This window comes from Ornithodoros turicata, unplaced genomic scaffold (assembly GCF_037126465.1).
Source record: "Ornithodoros turicata isolate Travis unplaced genomic scaffold, ASM3712646v1 Chromosome131, whole genome shotgun sequence".
In the NCBI taxonomy this organism is placed as follows: Eukaryota; Metazoa; Arthropoda; class Arachnida; order Ixodida; family Argasidae; genus Ornithodoros; species Ornithodoros turicata.
In genome coordinates this window covers 116,685-137,893 of record NW_026999308.1, presented here as the reverse complement: position 1 = coordinate 137,893, position 21,209 = coordinate 116,685, and the positions used below count along the sequence as shown (strand labels likewise).

Sequence of the window (21,209 nt, the reverse complement as noted above, 5' to 3'; positions counted from 1 at the left end):
ATTCTCTGACACACTTGCAGTGTTGTGTTGGTTCTGCGTGTTGGTTCTGCGAGTAAGAGTCTACTAAACTACGCCTGTCAACGCAACATGTTTCTCAGCTGTTTCACGGTGCATTTAAAGTTATGTACTTCTGCAAATTTATGTACTTGACAGCTCAAGAACTACAGAGTTGTATTACAGATGTGTAAACGACTTGATCGAACAGCTCATTTCACCTTTTAAGACGAAAGACTGCACGCTTTTCATCACCTCAAGCCATGGATAGAAGAGAGACCATGGAGGAAACGTCTCAAGGTAACGTGGTATCCTCCTAATCTCGACAAGGTAGGCCAACTATAGATCTTAGTGCGAGGTGTGTCTCCAGATATTGCGCGTAACAATATCCCTTACCACAACAAGAAAAAAGAGAAAAGCATGTTGTATGATGTAGATGAGATGCTGGTAGATGCTTGCACGAAGCTCTTTACTACACCGTGCCTTATGATGTAGTGACATGCCTATTTTATTGCCCTCCGTATGTGTTGTGTGCAGGTAATACTCCGCTGTTGCTAGAACCATCATCGTTAACATCACATAGTTCTTCATAGCCTGCAAACACAATATACCACTGACAAAGTTTAAAGGGACTATTGCATATGAAAACATGTGTATATGAACTATACTGTAATCTCCGACTGCATATAAGAAGAAGCAATGCCGACTTCCAAAAGAATGAGTTCTATAACCTCTGGACGCGCAAGGAATTTCTTGCGATGTCCTCCTCCTTTCCATTGTTGCGATGAGCAGCTGCATCCGTGCTCACATTGGCCGTTCATTGTAGTTCGCCACAATCTGAAGGCTGACTCAGATTACTGCATTTACGGCTGCGTACAGCGTTTTACGTGTACCCTAGTTCTATACAGAATGATGTTCGGTTGCCATGATTCGCTGTCAGCGGCCGTAACAGGCAATCGCAACCGTAACCGCAGGATTGTGAATCAGCCTTAAATAGGAAGCATTCAAAACCACCCAAAGTACTCTCCAACGTCTGCCAGGGCAACCTTAGAGACGACACGAGCAAAAGCAAAGAGGCGCGTACTAGCACGACTGGTCACCTCTCTGAGCAATCGAATGATTATCACCCAGTCAACGTGAAGAACACTCACATCAATATTCTTAAGGCCAATCAGGAGCAAGGAATCTGAAGCAGCCCTTCCGCGTATTTCCGCCGGTGGCGGCGTTATTCTGCAAGCGGCGCTTTCCGCTGAGCTTCCGTCCACTGGCCAAACGCCCCTCAAGCCGCTGCTTGGTTACAGAGTAAATAATTTTACGCCTGTATTCGCTCAATACAGGCGCATTATCATAGAAACACCCTTTCTATCCCGCAAACTGTAGCAAATGGTGTACAAAGAGCATTACTAAAGGTGCAATATCGACATACACCACATTTTTTCCCATGGCGATCATTTAATGTGTAAAGTGAGGTGTTGAAAGAGGTGTTTACGTCCTATAAGCTTTTTTACACCCCATTTGTACTGGGAATATGGTTTTGAAAACGGCGTTTTAATTGGTCAAAAGAAAATTATACTGGTTTCGCGGCTCCACTCAGCAGTTAATGACATTACAAACGATAACGCCTTCAGGGAACATGCAAAGCTTCTTGACTGCCTAGAAGGATTATTGTCATACTGTGGTGACAATAAGATGAATGCTGTTATCTGTGGTGATTTGAATGTGAACCTTCTTGCAAATACAATGAATTGTCGCAGACTTCTTAACATGCTCCAAAGTTACGGATTCACAAACACAATCAACTCACCAACAAGAATAACGCAAAACACCGCTACACTACTTGACCTTGTAATAACTAACTGTGACCTGTATACAGCTACTGCTGGTACAATCACAGCTGACATAAGTAATCACTTTCCCGTTTTCTTGTCAGTCAAACTAAGGGGACTTGACCGTAAGATTAATACCACGATTTCGAGAAAAGTGATAACGGACGCAGGCTTGACTAACTTTGAGCACCACCTTGCCTAGACTGATTGGAGCAACGTATTTACGCAAGACGATCCAGACGCTGCTTTTGAAGCATTTGTTTGCCGCAATAAAGAGGTGCATGAGCTAAGTCTTCCTGTTAAAACATATAAGATGCACAAGCGTGCACGTAAACCTTGGATCCTTCCGATACACATACGTAAGATAAGGAAGCGTGATGCGCTTGATTCTCAGTTTCTTAAGCACCGCACTGAAGAGAACTGGAAGAAATACAAGGACTTCCGTAATGCGCTGAATCGCGAACTACGTTCTAGTAAGCTAGCTTATATTAATGCGAAGCTCCCCATTGAAAACAGAGGGTCGTTGTGGAAGAATCTGAATTCTTTACTAGAAAGGAGAAGCCCTCAGAATAACATCTCATCATTGGTCATCAATGGTCAGGAGCACAGTGGTGCTGACCTGGCGAATGCATTTAATGACCATTTTGTTGGTGCTATACGCCACGGTAATAACCTCAGTATGCCCATATTTTATGATGAATCCCCAACGTCCTCTTTGTTTCTCAGCTCCGCCGACGCGGTTGAAGTTTCCTCGATTATTATGTCCATGAAAAACAGTAATTCTCTAGATGCGTTTGGATTGGACATGAAGAGTACTAAACACGTTGCCAATAAAATTGCCCCTATACTGTTGCATATTATTAATATTAGCATCGCACATTCTACATTCCCTGATCAGATGAAAATTGCGCGCGTCATTCCCCTTTTCAAGAAAGGTGATCGCGCTATACTGTCAAACTACAGACCGATATATATTCTTCCTCACTTTTCGAAGGGCTTTGTGAAAATTATCCATAATAGGTTGCTTAGCTACCTCGATAAACACGCGATTATCTCGCAAAGACAATATGGCTTTAGACAAGGAAAATCCACGGAATTAGCCCTTCTACGGCAAAAGAACCTTATACTGAGCAACTTTCAAGCCAAGAAAATCGGCCTGAGTATTTACATTGATTCTGCAAAGGCCTTTGACAGCCTGAATCACTTCCTGCTCCTGGCCAAGTTAGGTCACTACGGTATTCATGGACAAAGCCTTTTTTCCTTTCAGTCATATTTATCAAATTGCCGCCAATACGTTTACTTAGATGAATCTAGCATTTCAGCTACACTCCCCATTTATTCTGGAGTTCCACAAGGCAGCGTTTTAGGCACCTTACTTTTCCTCCTGTTCATCAATGATATAGTTACACTACATCCTGAAATTGTGCTTTATGCTGATGATGTGTCACTTTTGGTCAGTGCGTCATCTATCGATGCCTTGTTTGGAGATAGAAATGATGCGCTTTCTAGTATAACCACTTGGGCATCTCACAACCAGCTAAATATTAATGTTCAGAAGACTGTCGGCACTCTTTTTGCCCCTCGTGGCACTAACTTTACTCTCACTCATGATTTGTTTATCGGTAACTCAAAAATCAAGCTAGTTGACCACACTAAGATTTTGGGGGCCATTTTCGATAACAGGCTACTGTGGCATAATCACCTTTCTTATGTTGCATCCCAAATTAGCAAAACTATCGGTTTACTCCAAAAGCATAAATACATGCTTCCAACCTGGAGCAAACGATTACTTTACCAAGCGCTTGTTCAGTCGCACTTAAACTACTGCAGCTTAGTATGGTGCACAGCTTCCAGAACCCTGCTCATCTTCTACAAAAAAGAGCTCTTCGTATCATCGAAGGGGTTGCTTTTGATGCAACGACTGAGCCACTTTTTCGTAAGCACAATGTCCTACCGATTTTTCGTCAATATACATTTCGTCTTACAATAACTTACAAGCAGGCCCTGAGAAAACCAAGCGATCTTTCCATGCTAGCTCGGGTGCAAGAGATTATGAGGTGCTACACATTCCGCAATCCAGATATATTCCACGTTCCCTATTCTCGGTCTAACTATGGCTTAGAGAGATTGGAGGTAGTCGTGCCACGGTCTTCTTAACTATCTGCATCGTCTAAACGTTGACATAGAACGGATTTATTTCAGTGAGCTAAAGGTGATAATGTTTGATATTGATGTTGTGCTTGTGTAACATGCACTTGTCTCAATTTTTGAGTGTACAACAGTCATTGCCGTGGATTAATATTGTGCTCTTTCGCTTGTTTGGTGTGTTCTACTTGAGTTTTGTTTCCATGTCTTTTTCTCCGATTTTGTACAAAATGTATTGTTCCTTTTTTACCGTAATCTTCTATTAGCCAAAAACCAACATGGCTTGTCTCCGGTTCTATACAGGTGCTGCTACTGTAGTCCGGGGACGAGGCTCCCCTCAAGCTTCTCTAAGCTTTTTTGCCTCGCCTCCGTCCATCTTGTGTATGGAAAAATAAAATGAAATGCAATGCAATGAAATAACTTGAGTTAAAAACACAGTATTTAGCAGAAAAGGATATCGGGAATTTAAATGGTATCCTTGACTCGCTGCAGGCGTACGTTTTAATTGCAAAGACGAATTCCGGTCACCGTTACAGACGTTTTCCTCTACTACACTTAACGAATGTGCCTCAAACAAATTGTATATCAGTATATGATCCATCTGATACGTCAATAGAGGCTGCCGAAGGTGGCCAAGTCTCTTCAAGCTTCGGCACTCACGCGTACCGTACCTAACAAGCCGTGCCTGTGAAGCATTGCGCTCCGGGTTGGATTGTACGATGAAACCACGGCTGCAAGTCTGCCGTGTTCAAGGTGGTGGTTGCCGTAGACTCAAGAACATCGAACTGTACGTGTTGGTATGCTGTCGTTGGGGCTTGTATTACACTAACCATTTGTGAGGCAGTATTTGCCACAAAACAATTCCATTCTGAAAGGTGTTTTCAACAGAATACTCCCCTTTTACCGGTGTTTTTTTGTTAAACACCCATTATAAGAGTGTCTTATGAGGAAGACACCCAATTAAAGTGTACTTCAGACTTCAGACCCTTCATTCTTGTGTAAAGGCAACAGCAAAAAGTTGTGCGCCATGGGACAAGTCATTTACACAAAAAACTGTAAAACTTTACTGTGTAGACTCGTCCGCCCAAAGGGTTGATTGGTTTTGGCAGTGTGATGTTTTCTCCGATTTCCAGAAAGGGAATTCCGGGATACTCTCAACAACTGCCGTCTGCTCTTACTATGCATCACATAAAACCGCACAGGAACTACTCCAGAAATTTGCCGCTGAACTCCAGAAATTTGCTATGTTGAACGAGGAGTAAAAGAGCGCTACAGTTTCGGAATCCACCGCGACTAGAGTCACTATATAGAGGGCAGAGTAGCGACACTGAGCCACGTCGGCGAGCAAGACCACCATCTTGGGTCCGGAGCGACTGCGTCGCCCAGCGATGGGACGCTAATCTCCCCCCTTCTCCGCAGTAGAACTGCGCGCAGTCGAGCCATCTCGCAACCAAGGAAGCAGGTTTTGGATGGAGGGGACTCAACGTGGACGATGCGTTCTTAGAAAGAGAAACCACGTGACACGACCGGCCCAATTGCAGACACTGAACGGCGGCTTCTGCAGAGAAAAGGAATGCGATATTCTGTACCTTATTTAGTGACTCTAACCGCGGCGGGTGCAACAGTCACTTTAATGCCTGTTAATGCTTGAGCGGCGCCATCCCTTTTGACGATCAACCTGCACTGCAGCGTTAACGGCAATGGGTATTTGAAAACTTGAAAGAGCGTATGTTTTCTGTGCATACAGGATGTCCCAGTTAAATGCGAACGTATATATTTTTTTAAATAGTTATATCACTTCTTTTCGAGATGAAGTCAGTTGCAATATGGCATATGCTGAATGGCGCTCCTTAGAGGGCTCCAATAAAGTCCTGAGGCTATGTCCAAATTAACTTCCAATAAACTTTTTAACTGCAAGAGCTACGAAGTTGTCCCAATGCGAACATGTGGTCCCCTCGGTCACCTGATACCGTAGCCGTTTTCTGAACAAAAATGGGTTCGATAGAGTGACCGCAAAAGTTCGTGAAGAAACACCCTTTTTTATTATTTTGCTCATTGTGCATCTTTGGAGACGCGTCTTGCTACAGCTTTCTCATTCACACTTTGGCTCTACTACTTATGATTAAAACAATTAACTTCGTTTAAATAATTCATTACAAAACAAAAATCGTTTGAGTGTCCTCATACCGATGGTAACACGATGCTGTCCGTCTTTTTGAGGTGCAATCGACAAGCATTAGTCCATGATATGTTGTCCCTGCGAACCTTTGGGAGTACGATATACTAACTGGCCTTTTATTCTTCCTGAAGAAGACAACCATGACTGTGTGTCCTCGAGCAATCCTGCTGGAAGCCCCACCTCCCGTAAGATGCCTTTCCTACTCTGACAAACATAACACGAACATTAGGGCGTTGTTGTGAGCTGTAAAGTGACCCAGTACAAAGCGTAAATCACAGCTATCAACTTTCGACGCCAATAGAATGATCTCTGAGCGTACCTTTTGGGAAGTTTTGTCCGTATAGATTGCGATGAAAATGGGTGTTCTCAGGCAGGAACACAGAAGAAACAACAACACCACATACAAGTATCAACTGCCTGGGACCCATCAAAGAGTGAAGTCACTCTGAAAGGTTAGCCGACTGTAGGACTCGAACCCACACCAGCTTTGTTAGCTGTCGAGGGCTGTACCAATTGAGCTAAGCTAACACACCTCCACACAAACGCACACATTTTTACGACGCGGCGACGCAAGCGGTACCTGTTGAGCACGATGGAAACTGTTGTATAAAACGTGGTGAAATAAACGTATGAATGCGTGCGTAAGCGAGAAATCAAGTAAGAGTGAAAGGGGTACGAGTGAGTTAGTGAGTGGATGTGTTTGTCCCTACAAACGACGCAACTTTGCGAGGGGTTGGGGAGTTGTGTTAGCTTTGCTCAACTGGTAGAGCCCTGGGCCGACAGAGCCCACGACGTCAATATCGAAGATGTGGGTTCGATTATAGGCAAGCCTGAGCGATGGGCAAGACACGTAAACGAACACAAACACGAAGGCTCAAGCTTTTGAGCCTTCGTGTTTATGTTTGTTTGCATGCATTTACGCCATTCTGCCAATGTGGGTTCGAGTCCTACAGCTGGCTAACCTTTTCAATTACTTCCTCTTTTCATTGTATAGAGTGCTTCCTGACTGCTTTTTATATTAAGACGTATAGCGTACTGCTGAAGGGACTATCAAACGACATATTCTCGCTTTGTCATTTTCTTTTTTGCACCGAAAAGATGTTTGTGAAAGCACGACGAAAGCCGACTCTTTTTTCGTGAACAAGTACAGACGACGTACAGAACCTATACCGACTTTGTTCACGTGGCGACGCAGCACAGTGGGCGATTGCAGATGGAGTTGGGTGTGTTAGTAGCCATTTACCATTTTCCCAAGGTGCCTTCGCCGCATACAGTAGACCACCAATGTTGCACACACAGAGCATGCTTGTCAAACTACCCACAATTTTACTGTTTCGGAAGAGAAAAATACGCGCTAAGTGTCTCACGTGACCCCTACCCTGTTCGAAAAATTGTACGCTTGCACATTTGTTCGTCCTTGCTCCCCACACCTACGTAAAGGAGTATCATTGGAAAACCTTGAGCATGCCATCGCTTGGGCCTTATGACACCACCGTGAACCGCAGTGCTACCAGGATTGGCCTACGCTCCTTGGTGAAAGTCGCTTGCAAACTCAACGTACCGAGGCACCGATAACACGTGTTAACAACGGTAACAGAAGACAAGAATTGAGAGGAGCAACACGAAAGGAACATGGATGTGCAATGAGGAGGGGGTTTGAACCATACGCGGTTGCAAAATCGCGCACATTAGCCGCGAAGAATTTATGATATAAAATTTCCTAAGGGCAAGTGCTATGTTCAGCAAACATTTAACAATGTGTTTTCGGGATAATTTACTGCCCATTAAATACTTCAGCTGTGCCAACACATTTTGCCATCATACTGCATCGTAACGTGAAAAAAGGAATGTTCGTTGCCTCACGACTTTGAAACACATATGCCTAATGGGTGTCTGACTCGAAACTACCGTGTGAGTCGTTTCGGTCGTAGTTGGCTCGCGACTAAAGCCTCGAATGATGAATTATGAACGAAATTTCATAGAGCAATTATCAACGCTGCGAGTTTATATCTTCGTCGATATTCAGTCCTCAACGTAACACCACCATCAATATATCGGACGATTCGATGTTATGCCGATGATGCAAATAACTGTTTGCGTAGTTGTGAAGTATCATGCACTCACCTATCGTTCGTTTTGGGACAGGCACTGTCATGGTGGATGCTGCCTCTGAGATGAGACCTGAACTAGCCTACAGTTCAGAAGACGTCTGTGGAAAGAAGTATCGTAAAGAATCGTATGGAAATCGCGTGAAGCAGTATGCTGTGCCCAACACCAGGCCCATACATGAGAGGTACGCGTCGTTCGCTAGCAGAAAATCATCATTCGACCTTCATCCCGCAACTGCAAAGGGAAACACAGAAAAAATGGCAAAAGCTGGATTCTTCTACACTGGTAATCAACCTTTTTTGTTTCGTCAACTGATGCCTCCGTGTACCAGTTGAGAATTTCCCGGTTCGAAATTCGTGCATAGTTGAAAGTACATGCAACATTCAGATGCTTAGGAATGAGTGCAAAAGAATAATAAGAAGAGAAAATAATAGGATATTCCCCTTTACCCATTTATGGGCACAAAGCCTTGAAATAACACTTAACGAAGTGGTTGCCTTCGTCCGCGGTGTGCAGAGCGACAGCCGCGCCGCTCTACGGGAGACAACCGTAAACGTGATGGGAGTGTTAGGCGGCGGCAGCATTGAGCCCACGTAAAAAAAAAAAAAGAATGGGTCCAGTTCGAAAATTCCGAATTGGTATCAGCTCGTCATGCTCAATTGGTTCCAGTTGTGTTTTCGGCTACACATCAAATTGGATCCAGTTGGCGCCCCCATTGCAATTGACTAGCATACCGACATTTACCAATTGAAAACATACTGGCCTCCCAGCTCGATCCAATGGGTTCTAGCCAACCGAACCGTTTGGACCAGTTGGTGCCAACTGGCCTCCCAGCTCGATCCAATGGGTCCTAGCCAACCGAACCGTTTGGACCAGTTGGAACCAACTGGTCCAAAGGGTTCGGTTGTCTAGAACCCATTGGATCGAGCTGGGAGGCCAGTTGGTGCCAACTGGCCTCCCAGGTTGACACAGTGGGTTCCAGGTAACCAAACCATTTGCACCAATTGGCATCAACTGGTCTCCTAGATCAATCCAGTGGGTTTTAGGCAGCCTTGTTGGATGCAACGATTTGAAAGCTATTTGTGTCCTAATGGGGAATAACCGGCAACTCGTGATTTACCGACTGGTGCCTTACTGGTCATTAAAATAAACCCAAATGGTAAGCTTTTTGGGTAAACCCAACTCGAAACAAGTATTTATCGAATATGAGCCGACTGACAAAAAGGTGTACTATGCAACTGACTGCTGTCCACACTTCGTTGTCGCCTCGACGAAGGAATAGTACAATGCACAAGTATACCGCTAGGGGATGGTGGAAAAAATAGATGTGAATTTATTATACGCCTTTTTTGACTAGAGTTAATGACTGTATAGTAGCATATCGATGGAGAGCTGAACCGTGCCGCCGGACATATCAATAGAGTGCTTCAGTGTCCCTTGAAGGCTTGAAAACATGTTCGGCAATTAGAGCTTGGGTACATGCTTGATGGTTGTCGAGCTGCCAACAAGGCATACTCTGCTGCTGTTACCCTCATATTCGATATTATTTACATTTTGTAGAGTATCACCTATTCCACTGGAGTGCTTCAGTGTCCCTTGAAGCCCTGAAAGTATATACAAGCATGAACAGGACTAGCATATGTTCGCTGTATACATCTGTACACATATCCGTAGTGCTTGTGCTGCCTTCATGTACAGTAGTATCCACCTCCTGCAGCAACCGTTTTAGGCACTGTCATGTGCAAATACTCTGTATGAAATCTAAATAGATTGGAGAAGAAAGTAAAGTGATTTCCACGTTGTAAAATCATCAATGTGGCCCGATGGTCATCTGTGGAACGTCTAAAATTCCAAGCGCTGGGAAAAAGACAGAAATAAGGACACGACGATTCATAAAACGCACGCACAAGCACTCTGCCTGAATATGTGCCGTACCGGAACCCCGTTTATAATAAAGTTTACGAGCACACGATTAGGGTAGTCATTTATCACGAACGCACTGAATTACGCGGCTGAGATGTCACCGCGTCTCTCGTGGCCGTTGGTCGCTCGCGGATTCGAAAATGCCAGTAGCAGCCAGCCGCTTTACACCACAGTTTAGTAAATGGCAGCGATCAGGGCATCAAAATAAATTGCTTTTGCTGATATACGTCTAATTAATTATTACGGTATTTTAAAGTACATTGTGTCTGCACTAGGTGACCAATTGCTATCACGAAATGAACAAAAAAGGATGGCTGCAATATATCGGCTGGATATCACTTATGGCGAATTCGGGTGGTTTCGTAGCAACCTTTTTTGCCAGATCTCGAGCAGTCATGTTCGCCTGGTCAAAATGAAGCAATCTCGCATGTTCGCGTGGCGCTTTCCGAGCGCTCGGAACTTGCCAGCTAGCACTTTTTTTGCCCGGTCTCAAAACGATTGAGCAGCAGATTGCTCAACTGCATCCGGTGTCGTCACATCCGCACTGCAACGGTGGCGAGTGCCCTCATTGGCCGCATGCTGAAATCACGTGGTTTAGCAGACGACAGAACTCGAAGACTTGCGACCGCGACGCCCCTAGTGTGATCCAAGTACCTAAAACCCAGTGCTGAAACCGATAGATTCCTAGCAATCATGTTCGGGTGGCACGGGTCACATGATCCAGCTCGGTCAACGACCTAGCAATTTCCGAGCACTCGGCCGTGTTGCTACGAAATGACCACCCGAATGCGCTATTAGAACATGGTGGCCGCGGCGGCCGTTTTTTTTTTTTTTTTCTGGAAGGGTTGATTTTAATTGATGACGATGATCTGGGTGTTTTGTGATGCACAAACTAGTTTGTTTAATCATATATTTTGAATCACCATCCCCGCGTATCGGCAGCATGTATGGAACGTTTACGTGATGACAGTTTAAAGGGAATATGAAACGATTTTTTTCTTCGTTTCGTTCGAAAGAAGACATTTTTTTGAGTCTAGAACGGAAATTTTACTTTCGTCGCTCGAGCGGATTTCTCGGGAGCGAATTTAAACGGAGCGGCGAAGGGAGGACAGCTGGCGCCGCGCCGTGACGAGCTCCCGAGCGGAGACACAACGGGTAACTTGACGCGACCACGGCCGGCTCAGCAACACGTCATCGTGACGTGTTGCTGAGCCGAGGAATCCCGCCAGGAGCATGCGCCGTAGGATCCCGCGTATGCGTTCATCGGGAGTGGAAATCTCCATGACAGCAGCTTTCGCGCGATCGGCAGATTTCGGCAGTGGCGGCAGCCACAGCGCGAGCTCGCGGCATTACTTGCCATTGTGCAACACCGGTGACGTAACGGGGAACCGAAGAGCGGTCCGTACAGTTACACCATCGGCAGGGAAATATGCGCGGGAGAGGAGGAACGCGGAAGAGACATTTCCAGCGCGCGCTCCTCGCAGAGTGGAGCGATTTCGTCCGGAAAAATTTGTGTCATATTAGTTTCTCTGCGGGAAGAACAGTTTCCATCGAAAAAAAGTATGGGGGTTCGGGAAATTTCATAGTCCCTTTAAAATTTGAAAAATATCTGGGAGTGCCAGTTAGATTTCCAGTTCACAATGGTGGTGTGTCCAATTGAAACTTAGGAAATTAAACCGTAGTTAATTATTACAAAGTAGCTAAGGCCCAGTTTGTCAAATTGGGTGGTCAATTGAAACACGTGACGTGACAGACTATATTTATGAAGTATGAGTATTTGAATTTCAGTTACCAATCATTAAGGCCCAGTTGGTTATCCAGTTCAACGTTGACCGACAACTAATATGGCTAGGAAGCCGGCTGGAGTTGGAATTTGATTTATGAATTCCAATTGGGCAGCCCAGTTGGAACTGAAGTGCCCAGGTGGTCCCCATTGGATTTTGTATTGGTCTAGTTGATTCCAATTTCAGCTTCCAATTGGACCTTGACTTTCCAATTGGCTGTCCAACTGGCGTCCAAGGAGTCAGTTGGACTTCCCAATTTGTTTTAAAATTCCCAAGTGGACATCCACGTGGAATCAAAAAATCAAGTTGGCTTTCGTGTTGGTCCAGTTGAGTCCTATTGGTACCAATTCAAATTTCCAATTGGACCTATTCTTTTTTTTTCTTACTGGGGCGACAGGCGAACCCAAAGCGAGTGATCCAACCACCGTGTTCGTTCATCACCGTGTTTTAGGGAAAAAAAAGAGTCTGGATGCTTCTCGTCACACGCAATGGCATGCTGGAAATCAGCAGCGTTCGAGCAACCGACGCCTCAAAACTGTGCCTCCGGTACAAAAATCGACCTTAGCACGAATGGCAGCTGCGAATTACGGTCTCCACTTTCTATTTACTTTTACACTCTTTTGTGTGAATGAAATAGAATTCGACACGCTGATGGAAATTTTGGGTTAACTGATTTGAAAGTTGTCCACCTACTTTTTCAAGTCATTTTCTTCAAGCAAGGCCACATGAGTAGTTCACAATCAAAACGGGAAGATATTCTGCTATCCACCAACAGCAACCAAAAAATCGTCATACCTAGCATTCTGTAGAGTTTAGACAGCCCACAGGCAAAACAAACGATACGCTATGAGAATGTTCGTAAAAACGTCGCAATGAAATGAAAAGGTCGGCACGCGTAAATTAATCTAATTTGGCAGTTTTAACTCGACAGTTAACAAAGTGAACATATCGTTTTTAGTTCACCACCTTGTACCACTGCAATACGAACACTGCCACTTTTGCATTGCATCTGCGAAATTTTTACATGTGGAAATTACCGCTTGAGCAAGTGTCGCACGTACGTCGCACTTCACTTTCGCCTGAAGTGGATCCATTGTGGAAGGATTGATATTTTTTCTCTTTTTCTAGCTCAGTTAATCGGATTAGTTCAATTAACGCGTGACATTAGAACAATCTGCTGTAGCGTATCTAACAGGCGTTTTGAGCATATAACTCAACGGTCTACACTATTATTAATTGCTAAACTACCCCCTCTAGACACACGTGCGGTCCTCCTCTCTGAGAGATTCACTCAAGTTCGGGCGCCATCCAATCATATTTTTATTGTAAATATATCGTTTCCACTTTATCAGTATCAATCGGAAGGGAAACTAAAGAGCATTCTACCTTTTGTAATAATCTTGGGCATCCCAACTAGTGTGCCCAGAAATCTGCAAATAACTAAAATGAACACAGCAATCGCGATATCCGCGAAAGCCGAGGATTGTTGTTGAAAAAGAAACAATTTCTCACGGGTTCAGGAATGTTGACAATATACATCCGGCGAGTTACAACCCGCTGCACTTCAAGCTGTTGAGGCGGTTTGTCTGAATGCCAACAACGACATGTGAGTTATGTGGTAAAAATTACTCACGTTATAACTAATATGAAGCAATCCTTCGAGAGCGTTGCAAGTAAAATGGACGAAAACGGGTGCAGTGTCGTGTGCTAGTGCTGAACGTCTCCCGAAGCATTTGCGCACTTTCGGCAGGGGAACGAGACGCAGCGGCCCTGTGGGCGCTGCACAGCGCATATTTCGAAGCCATGATCGCATGTTATTGCTCCTGAATCACAGACCATGGTACCAAAAAGTTCCTTGCGAATTTCTGGAATAGCTTTTGTGCGATTTGATTAACTTCGCTGCAATAGGAGACGTTGGATTGTGCGAGTTTGGCAGCATTTCCTCTCTAGAAAAGTTATACGATAGCGACAAATGATTCCACGCCTCCGAGAAAGATGAGCTGCCTGAGCGGCGGCCGTCTTGAAGCTGCGTATCACTCATGCTCCGAAGACACAAGAAGAAAGAAAAACAAACACAGTTGCCAAGCAGTGAAGTTGTGACGTGTCAGCGTTCCACACCTTTATCAGGGTGGAACGCTTAGAAACAGTGAAGCGTAAGCGAATTGTGGAGGTACCACAGAGAGATGTGGTCCTCACACGACAAACAGACAGGAAGAATCTTGACACTGGAAGTGATTCCACATGACCTAATTACAAAGGTGCTTACGTGGTTCTTATACTTTGTGTGATCACGTTCTTCCCTCCGCACAGGTGCTCAAGACCGCATAACCTGCTTTCAGTGCGGCAACTCCCTCTACAACTGGAGCGATGAGGACGACCCATTATCTGAACACGCCAGGTGGTACAGAGACTGTCCTTACGTCATTCTGCAGCTTGATGATGAGGCTATCGAGAACATTAGACGGGAACACAGCAATACACTGGCAGAGGTAAGTTACCCTCCGCCCACGATAAAGCTGCCCAACCTAGAGGAATCTAGTGAAGCAAACGCTTGTACAACCGCAGTGTGTACCGTGCTAATAGCATGAGGCGCAAATTGTACGTAGTAGCTGATTTGGGACAAGTGGCTTTGGGGTGTTTGTTCACATCCCTCTGTTTCTGTATTTGGTGGACATTTCCCCCTGCAAGCGCTCCCCCTTTAATGTGTATACTGAACATACTAAGTTATTTTGTTCTAAATTTGCTGAATATTTTTCGGTTTTTTTTTTTACTTTGTTATACACTGCACCTTCCCGTTGCTGTTTTGTCGTACGTATTTAGTGCACGCTTTCCTGCTGTGCATAATGTTCGTTCCTCGTGGTTTTGTTATAAATATATCTGAATGCTTTGCTGTTGAATTTCGTCGGCGAAGTTGTTACATGCCCAGAACTGCACATAGTCTGATTCGTACTGGATGTCCCTGTTGTCGCTGTTGTTTGTATGGTAAAAGCACATCATGTTAAAATTGCCTCTAACAATACCAAGTCCGGCTATGTGTGACGCACATGTACAGGTACAGGGAGGACAGTAGTAACGAGTAAGACAAAGAGAAGTTAGTATAGGGAATTGAAGAGGAACCGTGTGGGGCATCGATCTGCGGAATCTGACCTCAGATTCTCAATCATCATGTGTCAATAGGCACAAACGCCATTCTAGTAGACGTCTTCCTCTGGAAAAGCCTTAATGCTACCCGTGTATCAAGGGTGTAAATGGGTTCTAACGATGTCACCATTCTGCCTTCCAGAGAAGTCATGCAGAAAGGAACATGTCTGACAAAGCAACGGAGTTCTTGCTACAAAACCTAAAATCGTCCTATCTTGTCCGCCGCCTGATTTTACAAGGCATCAACCCGGACATCGTGGAGTTAGCGATACGAGCAAGGCTTAACAGCACGGGGTTGGTAGATGTGCTCGACGAGCAAGACCTACGCAGGGCGGTAGGTGAAGTCCTAGCTTTACCACAAAACGTCAGAACAAGGGAAGTTCCAAGTGAGTACTGCGTCTATTTGCAATGCATAAAATACAGCATGATAACTTGCGGATGCGAATCTGCTGCACAAAACGTGCAGACACATAAGAAGAAGGAAAGAAGGAAGTCTCTGAAAAAGGTTAGCCTGCTGCAGGACTCGAATCCACATGTTCTGGATTGCCTGTTCAAGGATCTACCAATTGTGCTAATCCTACACACCTCCCCAACAGCTCTCAACAGTGCGTCACCTGAAGAGACAACAACATCCATTCACTCATACATTCCACTTTCATTCTTACTCACGCACACTTTCATACGACGGGGCGACGCAACCGGCATCTATTGAACACGGTGGAAATTGATGTTCTGAGTGTTGCGTTGTCCTTTTTTCTCTGTTCCAGCCTCGGAATATGAATTTCCGTCGTGTGCATAGGAGGGATATGACTGTCGGTATCTTCAGCATGTAAGTTCGCGAGGCGGACTTACATGATGACACTACTTTACTACTACATTACTTCCTGCTGGACACAATGAAGCATGACAATGTTTTAGCAACCGCCGGCTGGTGCCATGCAGATTAGGTACCCGCTAGGTGGCTAGCATGACGTCGGTGGTACATGAGGGACCCAACTCAAGAACCGCTTCAAGTGACTTCATTTGGCACTGAATTAAGCGTTGTAAAGTTGTCAAGGTTGTCTCAGTTTACCTTATCATCAGTTACCGTTAACTGGAGAACTAGCATGTTAAACGGTGGTAGCACTAACTATCACGTGCGATAAACAAAGAAAAAGGATTCAATATTCTTTATGGACTGATCAAGCGTTTCATTTGCATGCGAATCAATCCAACGTATCCAATGAATTCATTTCATCACTTCTTATGTTTGGCATATATGTGTCACATTTCTGAAACGGTGTTTACGTACGATAGATTGGATTGCAGGTCGGAATTCTCGTGAAACATGAAACGTTTTCCGTAAGTATCGGTGCGTTATTCTTCCATACCCCTCAGTGCAGAAAAAATCTGCGAGTCACACAATTGAGCCTGTGCATGCAATATGATGATAAGTTAACATATATCTTGTTGAGTATTTTTGTTGCATACGAGTGTGTACCTGCTAAAAGAAATTCAGCACCGTATTACAATTATTTGACACACTACAGGAGAGCAACGGAAAATGCACGTGGGTCAATTGGATGAACAGTCGGACACGGTCGGTTTGCTACACATACATACAAATGGTGTACCTCAAATTTTGCTACGATGCGGAAGTGACCTTTGACTTCCACTCCGAACAATACGGTCATCTTACCTCACGTCTCTGTGTCAGCAGTGCTACCGAGCGTCGTAATCGAGCAATAACAAACAAAGAAGAAAAAAACGTGTGCAGTACAGGTGACTCCATGTGACTCCACGTCCAACTCGTGAATTTTTTTTCAGCGCGATAACTATGTGCACGCGGTGTTACATTTGATAAAGAAGGCGCAATTTTTTGGTACAAAAAGAAGAGGTAAAGCAAAGATAAAGCCATGCAGCACACCGGCTTGTTGTTCCGGCTCGAAAAAGGGGGTACTCATCATGCTCCTGGGTTTGTTTAAATTTCTGCCAAGTCACACGCCCAAAAAACGATGCTACCTGGACATTCATGTAGAGTAGACACATGCCAGAATATTTCGCTTTTTGCATTTGCGTTATTCGAGCGAACCCAGCTGCAATTACTTTACCAAAGATAGAGTCGAAGTTTTCTCGGTTTGTGATTTTTGAACTTATCCTCTTATTGCATAGAGAGGCTCAGTTATGGCAGGTGGAGGCTACCAGCTTCTTTGTCTAGTGCGCTAACACTGTGGGCTACCTTGCTTACCTCTCCTGATCGCCAAGTTCCCCGATGAATTTCTTATCGAGCAGAGGTGACCTTCGTCAAGACTACAAGCTTCCTCAGTATGTCTTGTATTTGCTTTCTTGGCATTATTCTAGTATAAAGTTCGCATGTCGTCTTATTTTCTACTTCTTACGGCACAATAGCATCACATTAATACTCGCGCGATCTATTGTTCTTTACCCGACGCTCACTCCCAAGCGGAGTACAACGCCAGCACGTAGGGTCCCTCTTCCACACCCCTACCGCCTGATTGGATGAAGATTGATGGGAGAAGCATCCTTACTTTCTGTGCCATGAAACTTCTGGTATAGACCAAGGAGTGCGGCCGGAGACAGTATCTCAGCGTTACTCGCTCGAGTGGAAGGAACGTATCACGTTGCCCACGCTGGAGGCAGTTGCCTCTTTTATTGTAAATAAATTATGTTGCCACAACTTAATGTCTGGGCTTGTACCGGTGCTCCGGACACGAAGACGTGCACCGTAGGTTCCAATTTGTATTTGCCCCGTAACCGCTCTACGCAACGCTTGTTGGACATTCGTCTCTAATGTCATTGCACTGATCACACCACACTGATACACGCACTCAAGAGGCCACATTTTAAATAAAAATAATTGTATCTTCCCAAACAATCGTTGCCTATCTGCTGTGAAGGTATCATTTTCATTTAAATCAAAGACAAAACGTGACGGTGCACCAAGCAACGTGTCGTGCTTGAGCAATCGTCCCGTCTTCGTGACTTTGTAACGACGACTTCGTGGTGTTGATGGTTTGCGGTTTGCAGGAAAGACTGCAAGGGAGGAGCCAACGCGGTATCCTGACGACCCCAAAGTTTCAGAAAGTGCTCTCCTCTCTCTCAGAGTCACACTCCTTCTGAAATCACTGACAGTTTGAAAAATACCCTTTCATTTGAAATGTAGATGAGTAGTATGTTCGTACAATATTCTGCGGGCTGAATGAGGATTCTCAACCGCGGTTAGTAGTGTCGTCGTAGGCTCAGAGCCGTACAGTTTAACTTTTAATATTCGAACTTCTCTTACAGAAGCTGATAGAGGTGACTTGAGCAAGTGCATCATCTGCAAGACGGGAGACAGACGCATCATCTTCCTTCCATGCAATCATCTTGTCTCCTGTACTGGATGTGCCGCATTCAGCACCGTCTGTCCCTCATGCGAGCGCAAGATCGCAACCACGAGGGAGGTTCTCTTGGCCTGAATAACACTGATGATGATGATGATGATTATTATTATTATTATTATTATTATTATTATTATTATTATTATTATTATTAATATTAACGATATTAACGTTTTTAGAGGTAGCATTGATAAGATTATGACTGAATTGTTGTCAGTTAAAGCAAGTGTAAGTCAAATTCCTCAACTGAGTGAGAAAGTCGAGGACCTCGTATCACTAAAGCTCGTAATTGAAACACTCCTACCTATCAGGGACACCATCAATGAGCTTAAAAGCTCAGTTACCTTCCTCTCTGCAGTTTACGATGAAGTTCATGAGACAGTAACCAAACACAACAGTGAAATAACTGACATCTCAAAGAAGGTAAACCGTCTGGAAGATAAGGTGAAAGACCAATCTGAAGTAATTCAGAAACTGCAGATTTCTCTAAATGAAAGTGAACAGTACAGTCGAAATTTGAATCTAGAAATTCGTGGTGTTCCTGTTGAGGCGAATGAAAACATAGATGATATAGTCAAAGACATTGCTAAAAAACTTGGTATGTTTGAATTTAAACCAGAACATGTGCAGGCTGCCCACCGCCTTCCAGTGAAAAGCGACAAAGTACCGCCAATATTAATCAGATTTATCTCTTCGGCGATAAGAAACACGTGGCTGCAGAGCGGAAGCTTGTCCGTTTACTGTTCGAAAAAGGTGATCTGCCGTTTCCGTTGTTTGTCAATGAGAATCTAACACGCTTCTACAGAGAATTGTTGTGGATGGCCAAACAACGCGCTAAAGAGTGTGCATACAAGTTTTTATGGGTAAAAATTGGAAAGATTTTTGTGAAGAAGGATGAAAAGTGTTCCATATTGCGCATTACCTCTCAGAGTGATCTTGTTAAAATTGTTTGAACGATATGGATTTATGTACTACATGGTCTAACTTCAATGAATTGCAACAGAAGGTAAACGTTTTTAAGACTTCTGGAACTTCTATTGGTGTTTTGCACATTAATATCAGAAGTATGCGTAGGCATTGGGCGTTATTGCACGTTACAATTAGCAAAATGAAAAATTGGGTCGACATTTTTGTTATAACGGAAATAAACATTTCCGCTGCTGAATTAGATCTCTATCAGATTCCTTGTTACTTATGGTTTTCATTCACACGGGGAAAAGTCGTGGGGGCGGTATAGCTGTTTTTGTTAGAAATGGTATTCTTGCTAGCATATAGAGTCAACCATGTGTAAAGGGATAGAGCGTGTGGCCTTAAAGATAACTACAGACAATGCTTCATTTGGATTGTTAGACATATACCGGCCACCTAAGAGTAATATAACTGTATTTTTCAGTGAGTTAAGACAGCTTCTTTCTAGTTTTTCTTCTGCTGACCTATGTATGACTGGTGATATTAATATTGATGTTATGAAACCGGAGAAATCTATTGTATGTGATTATTTGAAAATTCTTGCGGATTTTGGTATTTCTTCATTGATACAAGTACCGACTGGGGTTGAGTTTCTGGGTGATCATCTTGTTTCTTCTTTTTTTAGACCATTTTAATATGAGATGTCGTGGCACTTCCGTTTGGGGAGGTGTTGTTGGGAAAAACTTTCTGATCATTTTTTCACCTTTGCATTTGTGTGTTGTCAGGATTTGTTCAAACCCCCTGCTACTATGCATCAGTTTGTTACTGCTTATGTTATTGATAATGATATATTTGACAGACATCTAGCATCGCTTGATTGGAATCATGATTTCAAAGATTGTACGAATTTGGAAATGTACGATATTTTAGTTGGCAAGTTTACAAAATGTTATGACATATCGAAAAGGCGAGTAAGATTCCACAAGCGGAAGGTTGAAAATGCGTGGCTTGATAATAATATTCTTGCTCTAATTAAGCAAAAGGAAATTCTGTGGCATAGGTGTCAAAGGTTTCCCTCAGATCAAGACTTAAAAAATAAATTCAAGGCCATGCGTAATAGGATAACCGCTCTCATTCGATCAGCGAGGAGCGCTTACTTCAACGATAAATTTAGTAGTGCGAAGAACAATTCGAAAGAGACCTGGAGTTTAGTAAACCAGTTGCGTGGTGTGCACGCGGAACGTAATCTAGATGAATTTTTGCTGAATAGCTTTGGTAGTGTGGACAATCTTGCCGATAAGTTTAGCAATCATTTTAGTAGTGTCCTAAGGCAGCAGGGTTATTCTACTTCCTTTGGTTATGAGTTGCCAGTATTTTCCAATAGGGATTCGTGTGGGTTTCCCGAGTTGAATATGGATGATCTGTTGTTTATTGTAAACAACCTCTCTAATACAAGAAGCCCTGGGTGCGATGGCATTCGCTCGATTGACATCAAAAGAAATATTCATGTTATTAAACATATTCTGATTTCTATTTTAAATTGTATTTTTTCTACGGGTCACATACCTGTTTTACTAAAGCGAGCGGTGATTAGGCCTGTCTTTAAGAAAGGCAAGCGTGACGATGTTAAGAATTATCGTCCAATATCTATTGTCCCGGTTCTTGCATAAATAATGGAAAAATTTGTATTCTCGATAATGAACAACTTTGCTGCCCGTTTTAAGTTTTTTTTCCGACAACCAGTTCGGTTTCATTGAAGGTCGTGGTACAATAATGCTCTTGGAGAAACTTAACGATCTACTTTATGGTGCTTTAGAAA

General features: G+C 43.8%; 1 protein-coding gene across 1 annotated transcript; it reads left to right on the top strand.

The window, feature by feature from the left end:
- Positions 1-229: 229 nt before the first annotated feature.
- Positions 230-19,892, top strand: LOC135372204 (baculoviral IAP repeat-containing protein 8-like). Its single transcript, XM_064605885.1, has 6 exons — positions 230-294; positions 6,276-6,329; positions 8,290-8,538; positions 14,271-14,449; positions 15,244-15,487; positions 18,387-19,892. Exons 1-6 carry the CDS (start codon positions 258-260, stop codon positions 18,557-18,559), a joined length of 936 nt encoding a protein of 311 aa, XP_064461955.1. The 5' UTR covers positions 230-257; the 3' UTR covers positions 18,560-19,892.
- The last annotated feature ends 1,317 nt before the right edge of the window (positions 19,893-21,209 follow it).